The sequence below is a fragment of the Notamacropus eugenii genome, chromosome 4 (assembly GCF_028372415.1).
Source record: "Notamacropus eugenii isolate mMacEug1 chromosome 4, mMacEug1.pri_v2, whole genome shotgun sequence".
NCBI lineage: Eukaryota > Metazoa > Chordata > Mammalia > Diprotodontia > Macropodidae > Notamacropus > Notamacropus eugenii.
In genome coordinates, this window is record NC_092875.1 from 469,117,968 (window position 1) to 469,130,514 (window position 12,547).

At 39.6% G+C, this 12,547-nt stretch overlaps 1 protein-coding gene across 3 annotated transcripts in view; it reads right to left on the minus strand.

The window, feature by feature from the left end:
• Window positions 1-12,547, minus strand: part of POC5 (POC5 centriolar protein) — a 75,118-nt gene that overhangs the window by 43,415 nt on the left and 19,156 nt on the right. For all 3 annotated transcript variants that reach the window (XM_072606378.1, XM_072606377.1, XM_072606379.1), the window contains 3 exons: window positions 5,804-6,012; window positions 3,604-3,780; window positions 1,393-1,497 (listed from right to left, as the gene is read on the minus strand). In XM_072606378.1, the coding sequence (XP_072462479.1) occupies window positions 1,393-1,497; window positions 3,604-3,780; window positions 5,804-6,012 (491 nt within the window). The remainder of the gene's footprint in view (window positions 1-1,392; window positions 1,498-3,603; window positions 3,781-5,803; window positions 6,013-12,547) is intronic.

Consider the following 12,547-nt stretch of genomic DNA (forward strand, 5'->3'; position numbering starts at 1 on the left):
GACGGTAGGAAGAGAAGGCATTCCAGGCGTAAGGGACAGCCTGCTCAAAGGTATAGAGGCGGGGGAGAAGTGTTGTCTATGAAAAACAGAAGAGAAGCCAGTCTGGCTAGACTCTAGGATGTATGAAGGGGAGCAATATTTAATAAAGTTTGTAAGGCAAATTGTAGTCAAGTGCTCAACTTTCAGTAAGTCAGGCAGTGAAGGACTTTAAATGCCCAAGACAGTATTCGTCCCTTGAGATAATAGGAAGCCCCTGGAGTTTACTGAGAAGGAGAGTGACATTGTCAGACCTATTCTTTTTTTTTTTTTAATTGTTTTGGAGGGGGGAAGGCAAGGCAATTGGAGTTAAGTGACTTGCCCAAGGTGACACAGCTAGTAAGTGTCAAAATGTCTGAGGTCAGATTTGAACTCAGGTCCTCCTGACTCCAGGACTGGTGCTTTACTCACTGTGCCATCGAGCTGCCCCCAGACCTACTCTTTAGGTGAATCACTGTGGCCGTTGGATGGAGGATGTACTGGAGAGGAGAGAGACTTAAGACAGGTACACAACTAAGATGTTATTGTGAAAGCCCAGGTAAGACTTCAACTAGACTGGAGGCCTTGCAAATACAGATAAAGGGGCAGATGAAAGAGATTTTGTGGGGGTGAAAATGATAAGACTTGGCAACTAACTGGATATGTGATGAAGGTGAGGAATTGAGGATGACCAAGGATGTGAAGTGACTGAAAAGACGGTCTTCAACAGGACAGAGAAGTCTGGAACAGAGGTAGACGAGTTTGTTTTGGATATGTTGAGTCAGAGACACCTAGGGGATATGTTGGATGAATTAATGAAGTCACCTCACTCAGTGTGCCAGTCAATGTAGGCAACGTCAGTTTGCCCAGGTGGTATCACTGGCACCATACTGAACAAAGAGAAATGAACGAGGTCCTCCCCTAACCATCATGTTTGCCATCTTCTGAATAAAGGTCCATGACCTATCACTTCATCAATGGAGGGAACTTCAATGAGGAAGTTATTTCTATTAATTCAGATCAGAACCTGTTCTGTGACTTGGAGGCTTAGAGTTGCCCAGGGCACTGAGGGTTTAACGACCTCCCAAGGTCCCAAAACTGGTTAAGCATTAAAAAGCATAATTATCATTAATATGCCCTATGGCAGCAAGTGACACCCCAAAACCCTGCGGCACTGTGCTCAAGAGGAAGTCCTTCCAATAAGTGACAAAAGCACCTATGAGGAATGAGGTGTGCAAATATTTTCTAAATGACATCACATCAATTCAGTGACTCAGCTTGTGTCAGTTATCAAACAAAAACCTGCGACCTCAACAGAAACACCAATAAATCGCTCTCCCTCCTTCTAGGCACAGACATTTATGGTGCTGGTGATACCTCCTGTCTGGCCCTGAGGTGTTCGATCCGCCAGCGGAAGAATGTTTTCAATAAATCTGTTCTTTCCTTTTGCTTGTTTGTAGCTTCAGTCAAGGTAGCAATGACCTATAAAATAATGAACATTATCACGTTAACTTCGCACTAACATTTATACTAAAGAAACTTTTCGACGACTAGTAACAGAATCAGACCTCTAACGCTTCCCCTGGACAATTCTGCATCACTATCACACTCAACCATACTTTCATTTCAACAATGTTTGAAAAATCCTTGATTTGACTTTCCTACTCAAGCAACTCCAGTGGTTTCTTATTATAAATATAAATTTCTGCGTTTCACTTTTAAAGGCCTCACCGACCTAGCCCCAATCTATCTTTCCCCTGAACGCTACTCATCCTCCTGGAGTGCAGTCCAACGGCCTTCTCTTGTCTCTGACACAGCTGGCTCCTGCCTCTGAGTCTGTGCCCTGGCCACCTCACCCGTGTGCCTCTCATTTGGTTGCTTTCTGCCTGAGTCTGAGTTTCATTCCCTTGAAGATGGAGCTCATACAGCATCTTCTTCACGAAGTCTTTCCTAATCCCAACTGCTAACGTCCTCCCCTGAAATTACCTTGAATTTTACTACTTTGCATATGTTGGATTTATTACGTATGTTTATATGTGTACTTTTCTCCCTCATTAGAACTGAAAGCTCTTTGTGAATAGGGATTTTATTCTTTGTACTTGCTTCCCCAGCACCAGCATAGTGACGAGTACACGGGAGGTGCTTCATAATTAGCTGATGGACTGATCTGCTTGTGTTTGGAATTTTAGTCTTTTCCCCTTAAGTTCATTCACTTTCTACCCCATTTGTTGGTAGCTACACACCTCCAGAGCTGAACTTCCTCAGCCCCTTCTCAAATTGGGTAATTTAGGTCGCCAGCTGTGATCACTACTCTTGGTAGCACAGGCTAGGAGGTGTGTGTAGGGGAAGAAGTGTAAGGTCTCTGTAGCCTGAGGGGATCTCAATGTAGGCCGCAGGCATAAACCCACATGTTGGACTGTGCTTGTTTCTGTGTCTCTGCCCTGAGCAAGGAGAATTGGGTGGGGGCTGAATGGGTGCTGAGCTTAAGGACCACTGTTCTCTGATGTTAACACTTAAAGATTTTTACCTTGGGTAGAGAATATTGCTTCACCAATAGGTTTTATCTAATGTTTTAATTTGTAATGGGAGGGGGATTCAATGGAGGTAGGGGGTGGGGTGGGTGGAGAGAGAGGGACTGAGGGGGAAGAAGGAGAATAAATGTGGAATTGATTAATATCAAAGAAAAAAACCTCAAAAAGCATCCATTTTAAAAGTGAAAAAAAGGATTGCATACAGATGTTATTTGTGAATTGAATATATGTAAGTTCTTATTCTTTAATAAAAAGTATGCTTTGGGAAATACATAGTGGAGAGGTATAACGAAAAGAATCTGAGGAATGGGAGAAGTTCTGCACCAGAAATGTTGGGAGATAAGTACTACTCCAGTTTCTGAAACTGATATCTTATGAAACTGATACAGAAGGACATTCCTCCCTGCATTTGAAGCCTGGGTACTCTTCTGCCCAAAGTCACTGGAAATTATGAGCTCCTTCTATAATCAGAACTGGCAGGGAAAGACAAAACTCGGGAGGCAATGCCGTAGTAAGTTCCAAGCTTCCTGATAAAAGCTTCCATGTTGTTGTTCAGTCATTTCAGTTGTGTCTGACTCTCTGTGGCCCCATTTGGGATTTTCTTGGCAAAGATACTGGGGTGGTTTGCCCTTCCTTCTCCAGCTCATTTTCCAGATGAGAAAACTGAGGCATACAGGGTTAGGTGACTTGCCCTGGGTCACACATCTAGGCAGAGTCTGAGGCCACATTTGAACTAAGGAAGATGAGTTTTCCAGACTCCAAGCCCAGCACTTTATGTACCACAGCTCCACCTAGCTGCCTCAGTGCTGTTATATTTCACCAGATACTGGTGCCTGCCAAGACCAGGTAACAGTTACTTGCTGACTGCACGGAGCCAGTGGCAAGAGTTCTACAGTATATGTCATATCAATATATATAAAAAATCTTGCAGGTAGATATATGCTTCCCTTTGGATTTTGGAGGCATTTTTCTTTCCTATACACTAAATGATCAGAAATAGTTTCCAGACTTTGAATGGCTCTGAAATTCAAAATTAAGAAAATAGAAGAACAATTACCTCATCTTTTCTCCCAGCGGAAGTTTCATAAGTCTTCTGCAGCTCACTCAAGTCATCGACTTGGGTCTGCATTCTTCTTATTTGCGCCGCGTGCTTGTCCTTCTCTTTTTTCATTTCTGCTCTATGCCAATCAATAAAATTAAGTTTCCATTTACTTAGTTCAGTTAGAACATTTGTCTGAGGAACAAGAAAATTGACAATCGGTATATATAAGTATTTAGAGTTTCTTAAACTACTTTAGCACAGTCCATCTATTGCCAATGATAGCTCTTAAAAAAAACCAAACCACACACTGAACACAAATCTACTCCAGCATATTATTGTGGTTCAAGACAAGAGGTAGAGGTTTTAAAAAAAACAAAAAAACTCAGTCTTCTAATGGAAACACTGAGATTTGGCATTTTTCCTTTATCAACCATTATTTTTCCAAAACATAATACGAACAGGTAAGATGTACTAAATTACCAATAGCCATGATGAAGAAGTTAACTGATTCTACCCCAAATATTGCACATGAAACCTTTTCCCCTTAAATTTTAATGACTCTGTTCACTGAGTGGGTATATTTGATTACTCATAGCAAACATCCATACTGTATATGGAAAAAATGAAATCTGAAGAATTAAACTGTTTGTCAACTTGTTCCAGTATTTACTGAACATATTCTACGCATAATAGTATTCTGTTATATGCTGTAGAATGGTGAGTATACAACCACCCACAAGCTTATAATCTAGAAGAAGTGATAAGCTATGTCTGATAATAACTATATGTAAGAAAATGTATAATAAATCTCATATGGTAAGTATGGATAATAACTGGTACGAGAAACTGAGGAGAGATCTCTTTTGGCTGGGGTTATCAGAGAAGGTATCAGTGGAGCTGGGTGTGATTTTCACAGGAAGGCTGGCGGCTGGACATTTCAAGTGGTTGAAATGGCATCAGTTAGGTAGGAAAGGAGACAAAGATGAGCTATGGGGGAGTACCGCCAGTTGAAGTTACTGGTTGTAAGTAGGGATGTAACAGAATTAGAAATAAAGATGATTATTTCTAGACTGTAGAAATGGCTCCAAAGAAAAACAAATAAAAGTATACCAGAACTTAGAAGGGCTACAGCTTCTCTATGCACAGAATTACTTAGCATTAGTTACGTCTTTGGTGGTTCAGATATGTTGCTTGACAATTTTTAAAAAATCATTTTCCAACTGTGAGTTTGTACAATACATACAAACATATATGTATTATTCACACATATAATTATTAACAACAAAAGTCTGGGAAAAGCCATGCTTCCAGCATTTGTCCTACTTAAGTATTAATTTGTTCTTCTGAACACTGCAGACAGACATCCTATGCCAAGATGACAGCAGATTACATCACACTGTATTAATTTTACTAGGCTTGCAGTTTACTATAGACTGGTGTTTCATTTTTGCTAAGAACTACAAGTTAGGAGGATGTCTAAAACTTTACTTTGATGTAGGAACTATTTCCATTTAGTCAGAAAGAAAATACATTAACTTTAAATGAGAGATTGTCAACTTAATTTGAGAGGTAGCTTGATACACTGGGTAGAGTAATGGGATTTGTAATCAGGAAGAGCTGGATTTAAGTCCTACCTCAGAGCTTTACTAGTTTACGGTCCTGGGAAAATTACTCACCCTATCTGAGCTTTTTAATGAATTTCCTCATCTATAAAATGAAGTGCTTGAACCCAGTGGCCCCTAAGTTCTTTCCCAGCTCTCAAAAACTATTGATCTTATGATCTTTAATAATGCCTAGAGGTCCAAAAAAGTGAATATTGCAATGAAAAGCAATCTTTTTTTTTCTTTTTAAAATGACATGTCTTTCCTAAATTAGTAGATGCTAGTCTCTGTGCCATTGGAATAAAGCATGAGAACCTGAACTGGCTTCAGTGCCACCCTTGATGCGCTATGGCCAAAGTCAAACACGAATGTGGTCCTATATTTTAAACGTTCAACAGGGTACCCAAATCAGTCATACACAAAGCTTCTAGGTACGTTGAAATTCAGTGAAATATGTTGGGAGAGCCTGGAAACCATCTGAGGATGTTAATCAGTCTATCTAGGAAGGTAAAACACAAAACCAAGTGTTGACCAAGTCATTAACCATGAATTCCTGATGAAACAGAATGATCAACAACAAATCAGTTAGATTATATTTTCTATAAATATCATACCTTAAGACCTGAACTCCAGAGATCAATTATATTTTCTATCTTTCGAAGGTTGTCATCAGTAACACATGATTCATTAAAAAATCTGTCATAAAATTCTTTTTCCCTGGAACTACAAGTTCCTCCTGAGGAAGAGTCATTCAAATGATTTGTGCTGAAAAAGTCCATAACTGGATGAGTGATCCTCTTTGGTGGTGACAATGGTGTTAAAACTACAAACACAAAGAGAAAATTCTTTATCGGTCAAGAAACATTAAAAATACCTCAACTGAGTATTGACTTCCATTGAGAAGTCAGTTGCAGGATGTTATCCTACTATGAGTGAAAAAAAGATGAAAAAAGTACACATCCTCTCTCCTTCCCCTCTGACTGTGGCCATGTTTTCTTTCTTATTGTTGACTACAAGAACCAGGAATAGGCTGATCTTGCAGACCTTGGATCCCAACAATATTTAGTGAAATTTAGGACTAGTTTTGGCTGCTGTCATTCTTGAGTTATTAACTTATTGAGTTCTTGGTCCTCTTCAGTCTCTACCACAGATACTGGTCCATAAGCAAGTCTATCTTCATGGTGGCTCTTCTGGTGAATATTCATCAGTTACACAGAAGAATTCCTAATATTCGATACTTCCTGTTCTAACTGTCAAATCTTTAATTTGCATCTGCAAGGAAAGTCTGTGCGCCATCAATCCATTCAGCTGCTGCTTTCTTTAGTATCCAGATTTAATTTTTAAGGAGAACATAAAAAAGATCAATAAAATTCACTTTCCCCAGTAGTGATTTGCCCACTTGGTAACCAGACAAGGAACTCGTATTTAGAAAGCTAACGACTAAGTGAACATTTAGAGATGGTCTAAAAACTGTGAGAGTGCCTTCTGGTCCTACCATTGCGAAATGGAAAGGACTGAGTGCCCTTTGGTAATTTTTATGTTTTACTGGTTGCTGCGGTCCAAGAATCCACCATTTTACAATCAGGAAATGGGTAATAACTAGCCCTTGGAAAATAAACACAGCCTCTCAATGGAAATGAATTTTACTTCCACTTTATCTTAAATTAGGAGAAGTTCCTAACACTCTAGCTTTACGCTTTGCTCCTAAACCTTCGAGGCCAGATCAAAGGTGAGCTTTTGCTGATTATCACGTTAGACATTATGGTTTTTCCATATATTATCAATTCAATAAACATTAAGTGTACACTTTTTCTAAGACACTGTGGTAGGTCCTGGGGATACAAAGACAAAAAGGAAAACTAATCATTGTCCTCAAATGCACTAGTACTGAAGATTCCCTGCTGCCTGTCCCATACAAATATGGCAGCTGACAAGACATGCAGTCTCTTTACTAGAGGCTTTACTGAGAGCAGATCAGAGTCACTCACACTCCAGTGCTTTTCTCCATCATCCTGGGCCCTAGTCACCTGTGCCTTAAGTAAACCCTACTTGGGAACGGAAATCACATACTGGGGTCTGCTTCCACTTTTTAGTGCTATGGTAGTAACACTTACCACATGAATTTAATACATAACATGCAAAAACATTTATAGAGCATTTGCTATTACACGTTGGTGAAAAGAGCCAGAGACAATGTCTATCTTTTTCTTGAACTGAGACAACCAAGCTACTCATAATATTCTCAAGCCTACATGTTTTCCATGTATTAGGAATGTGATTTTCATCTCATAAAATTTTAATTTCTACTTAATCACTTGATAGGTTTGGTGGTTTATTAAACACCTCTATATACAGTGAAGTAGTGTGTATTATTGATGGCATCAAGAATACCAATTAAGAATTTTTGGATCACCAGACTTCTATGGTCAGAGGAAAATGGATCAAGCTGTTTCTATCCATCATGAAATACCATGAAGCTGATTTTAGGTTGAGGTTATCTAGAAATCAAGGGGGAATAACAGGTAGGAATAACCAAACAGGGGGAATAACCAAAATTAAAATGTGTATGTTCAATGAAGGAAAATGTGTATAAAGTCCTACTCTGATTCCTCATTGTGACAAGGAGATAACCTTGGGTTCCTGAAGGCTATACCAGGAAGAGATAAGCTCTAGAATCTTCTACCAAGCTTTAAAGGTTTTCAATACAATCACAGTGATAAAATAAATCTGCTATTATCTCAGAACCAAGCAGCTAAGTTTATTGTCAGAAAGTGGCTGCTAGGGGATTTAGTTCTTTGGTCATAACAGTCTATGAAAGAAAAATTAAACCTGTCTCTCAGTGTTGTGTGGCTGCCCTCTGCAGGGACTGGGGCAGAGAGTGCTAACAATCACACTTTAGCTCATTTATAATGTCAGGTCTAAATCTTTATCTAGTCAACTTACTTGGCATTATTCAGAGAAATGAATCTAACTGACATTTTCACAAAAAAAGAAGAGAAGCTAAGCTGGACTGCTTCTCCCCCTGCCACAGATCCATGTGTGACTCTTGTCCACGTTCTTCAAAAGAACCTGCACAGAAGACCCAGAAAGTATGTGCCTTCCTCAGAGTCCTCACGTCACAGCTACTGGTGCAGCATTTTGCCATTCCACCCGTTATCTCACACAGGAACTATACCAGTGGCCTGTCTGCCTTTCCAATCGTACATATCCTGGACGACATCTCATGCTACTTCTCGTATGTTTTTCATTCACTGCAAATAAGATGAAGCCTACTTGTTTTTGGACTCCATCTCTCCACTATCCTTTGGGTCACTTACAATTTTGATCTTTTTTTACTTCTGATGCATCGAGATGCACAAACACACCTCACTGGAAGAACATTGGGGTTCAAAAGATGGGTTTTTGTTTCAGAGAATGGCTTGGGTTCACTGGGGGAGTGAGGGTGACAAAAATGCCAATAATTTTCACCTGCACCATTACACATACAGTGTCCTAATCATGAGAAACAATAGTCCCATTGTGCCTAGGACGCTGCACATGTTTGTGTTGCCACATGCGTGAGGGACACAGACAAAAGTGAGGCATAACCAGAGAACCACAATGGAGAAGTGTCTCTTACAGGCTGTATTGTCCTCTGTTCTCGATGAGGCCACAACGTCAGGGAGATGATGACATGACAGGACTTCCAGCTGACTTTGAGGGAAGGAGGGCTGTGTAGGTCACCAGCCTCACCTTCTCTTCCTGAGCCGCCTGGGTTCAGTGACAAGATATTCATCAGGATGACTGGATATGTCCCATGATGCAGTGGGAGACCCTGGCCCTTTTAGGCTAAGTAAGGCCTTTTCAGGCTCTCACTTTGAGTCAGGTAACGGAAAAAATGTTTCTAATAATTAAGTAGATCATGGTCCTCTTCTCTCCTGTCTCAACCAACCAAGTCACAGATATGATTCCTCTAATGGGATACTGTTAATTCCTGGGGTCCTTTATGATCAACAGTGTACATTTTAAAAAGTATGATGGCATGGGAAAATTTCATGAATCAGTTTTTGTTTTTTAAGCATTCTTTCTATTCTCAATCTAAAGATGGCTAGTTAACATTTTTAGTTAAATTTTTCATCATTTGCTGGTTTACTTCATTTAATAAAAATTAAAATTCAACAAAACCCAATTAAATTAAAAAAACAACAAAAATGCAATGCTTTTTTTGGGGGGGGGGGTGTCAATCCATTCATTAATCACTAAGCATTTATCAAATGCCTACTATGTGCCAAGAAATGAGGATACAATGACAAACATGAAATAGCCCCTGCCCTCTTCAGGAGTTTTACACATGGAAGTAAATATAAAATAGAGAAAAGGTAATTTTGAGAAGGGGGGAGATGTGGGTATGAAGTTCATGGAAGAGTGGAAAGAAGAATCCAGAACCAGAAAACAGCAAATGCCCAAACTGAATCGAATTTGACACTTGGGTTTATATATAACCTCTTACAGATACATATACTTCTGTATATATTCTTGGGATAAGGGACAATTCCTAGATTATACAACTGACCTTTACTCTCTGAACTCCAGAAACCAGACTACCTGCTCTTCATTCTCACCTGCTAACATCTGTTTTTCTCCTTTCTGGCTGACTCTTCACCAGAATGAATTTTCATAACTTTTGCCTGAATTTTCTGTTCTTGAAACACACACATACTCTCTCTCTTTCCCAAATTTAGGAGGATTTTACTACTAGTAATTACAGGAAAATAAATAAGGGTAAAAATAACAAACATGCCTTAGGACCATGACTCTTTTAACTCAATTTAACACTCTACCCTCTTCGTACAGTTCTGTGCCGGGCACTGGGGAAAGAAAAAATGACATAATTCTTGTCCTCAAGGAGCTTACCTTCTACTTGGGGCTACATCAAGTACAATGGTAGGTAAATGGAGAGTAATGAGAGGAGGGGGAGAAGAGTAACACCACTATTCTTGTCTTGAGAAAAGTCTGACAGAATGACCAGGATGTTAAGGAATTTGGAACCTGTATGAGGAACAGCTGACTGTTGGAGGATCTAGGGATGTTTAGCTTAGAAAAGAGATTAAGGAGAACCTTGCTAGCTGTCATCAAATATTTGGAAGGCTGTCGCAATGTGAGAGGGGGGTAATTTGTTTTGTACTGATTCAGAGCACAGAATTAGGCCAACTGAATACAGGTATACAATCACTTTGATTTGCAGATATTGTGTTTTTCACAAATTGAAAGTTTGTGGTAACTCTGCTTTGAGTCAATGCATCAGCATAATTTTTCCAGTGTGCGTGCTTACATCACGTCTGTGTCACATTTGGGTAATTCTCACAATATTTCAAACTTTTCCATTATTATTTTCATATCCGTGATGCTTCATTGTGTTTGTTCTGGGGCTTCATAAACCACGCCCACAGAAGACCTTGAACTTAATCTATAAATGCTGCTGCGTTTTGACGGCCTGTGAGGGCAAGCAAAGTAGGACCTTTTGCTGTTTTTGTTTTACTAAAAGTGCCTCTGAATAATATGATTAAGGAGGATCTTTCCCACCCATAGTTGGGCCTGGGAAGATTTGTAGGAAGGCCCACACCTTTAGTTAATGAGGCACTGGTTCGTAAGGGACATCATGCCCTCTGATTCTAAAAAGTGTACAAAGATTCTAAGGTGTGGTTTACTTTGGGGCTTAGTGTCTGGAAGGACATTTGTGTGCCAGATGAGACTTTGGGAAGCCGTTAAGCAGTCTCCTCAATTTGATAACCCAGGTGCTGGGGCTTCCCTCTCTGGTAACCACGGTCAGACAGTTGGACCTGTCCATTGAAATGTGATGTATGACTGCTTACTGATAGACAGTTTGGAAGCATCATCTGCTGATTTAGATTTCTCTGTATTTTCTCTTAAGTTCAGGGTGCTGACTTTTTCCCCGGAACTAACTGAATGAAATATGTGCTTGATTAAGGTGATTGTTAACTCCTCCAAAGTTGCCTTTGCTTTTAGAGAACCAAATCAAAGAACCTGTGATAGCAGGCTCCCCTGTGTATGTTGGGGTGCTTACTGGTACACTGAGTCACCAGCTGACTGTTTATTCTATCTCTCTCCCTCTCCTTAGGCCTACCTTTTCTCTCAGACACAACAATACTGAAATTAGGCCAATTAATAATCCTACAATGGCCTCCATATTCAAGTGAAAGGAAGAGTCAATTGCTATGGCAAACTTCATTGCTGTTTTATTTTAAGAAATTGCCACAGCCACCTCAGCCTTCAGCAGCCCCCACCCTGCTTAGTCAGCAGCCATCAGCTTGAAGGCGAGACCCTCCACCAGCAAAAAGATCCCAATTCCCTGAAGGCTCAGATGATGCTTAGCATTTTTTATCAATAAAGTACTTTTAAATTATGGAATGTATTTTTTTAGACATATACTATTGTACACTCAATAGATTACAGTATAGTTAAAACTAACTTTTACATGCACTGACTCACTTTACTGCCATATTTGCTTTATTGCGGTGGTCTGGAACTGAACCCGCAATATCTGAGATATGCCTGTAGAAATCAGGGGAGGCAGATTTCAATTCAACATAAGGAAGAAATCTCAGACGATCAGAGCTCGTTAACAATGAAATAAGCCACCTTCTGAAGTAAAGCATTCCCTTTCATTAGAAATGTTCAGAGAAATGCTGACTAGTCACAATCATCTCTCAGAGTAATATTAACTTTTATATTGGATGAGATTTTGATGAGATGACTTCCATTCAAATGCTGATTCTACGGTTCGAAGTGATTTACACAAGGTCACGGGGCAACTCCATCCCCCTCCTGACTCTTAAGAGCTCAGGGTTTTTTCTATTATGCCCCACGTGACACTTAACTCTTTGTCCATAGTGGCTGGAGGAAGAAGGAATGGGATACTATAGTACTTTAGAAGGTAGAATTTTATTGTTCCATCAGTTTTTGATTTTTTTAATTAAAAACTCTTCCCAATGACCAAATTTTGTAACAACCAAAATTTTATTTTAGTATTTACCCTTAAGAAAATCAAGATGCCATGTGACATTACTTCACTTACTAGCTTAGTCACCTCACAATAACATTTTCAATATGAAAACTATAATGAAATAAGCAGGCAACAGATATTTCAAAATGCTACCACCAAGCATTAAGCACTCCAGCAATGCTAAAGCCAAACATAACTGCATAAACTACTTATCAGAATATTTAGAAGACTCTATGTAATGATGCACAGTGAAATAAGCAGAACCAGAAGGGCAATATGTACAGTGACCACAATAAGGTAAATTAAAAACCAGAAACACAAAGAAGTCAGATTAAAGGAAATGAGCAATCTCCAG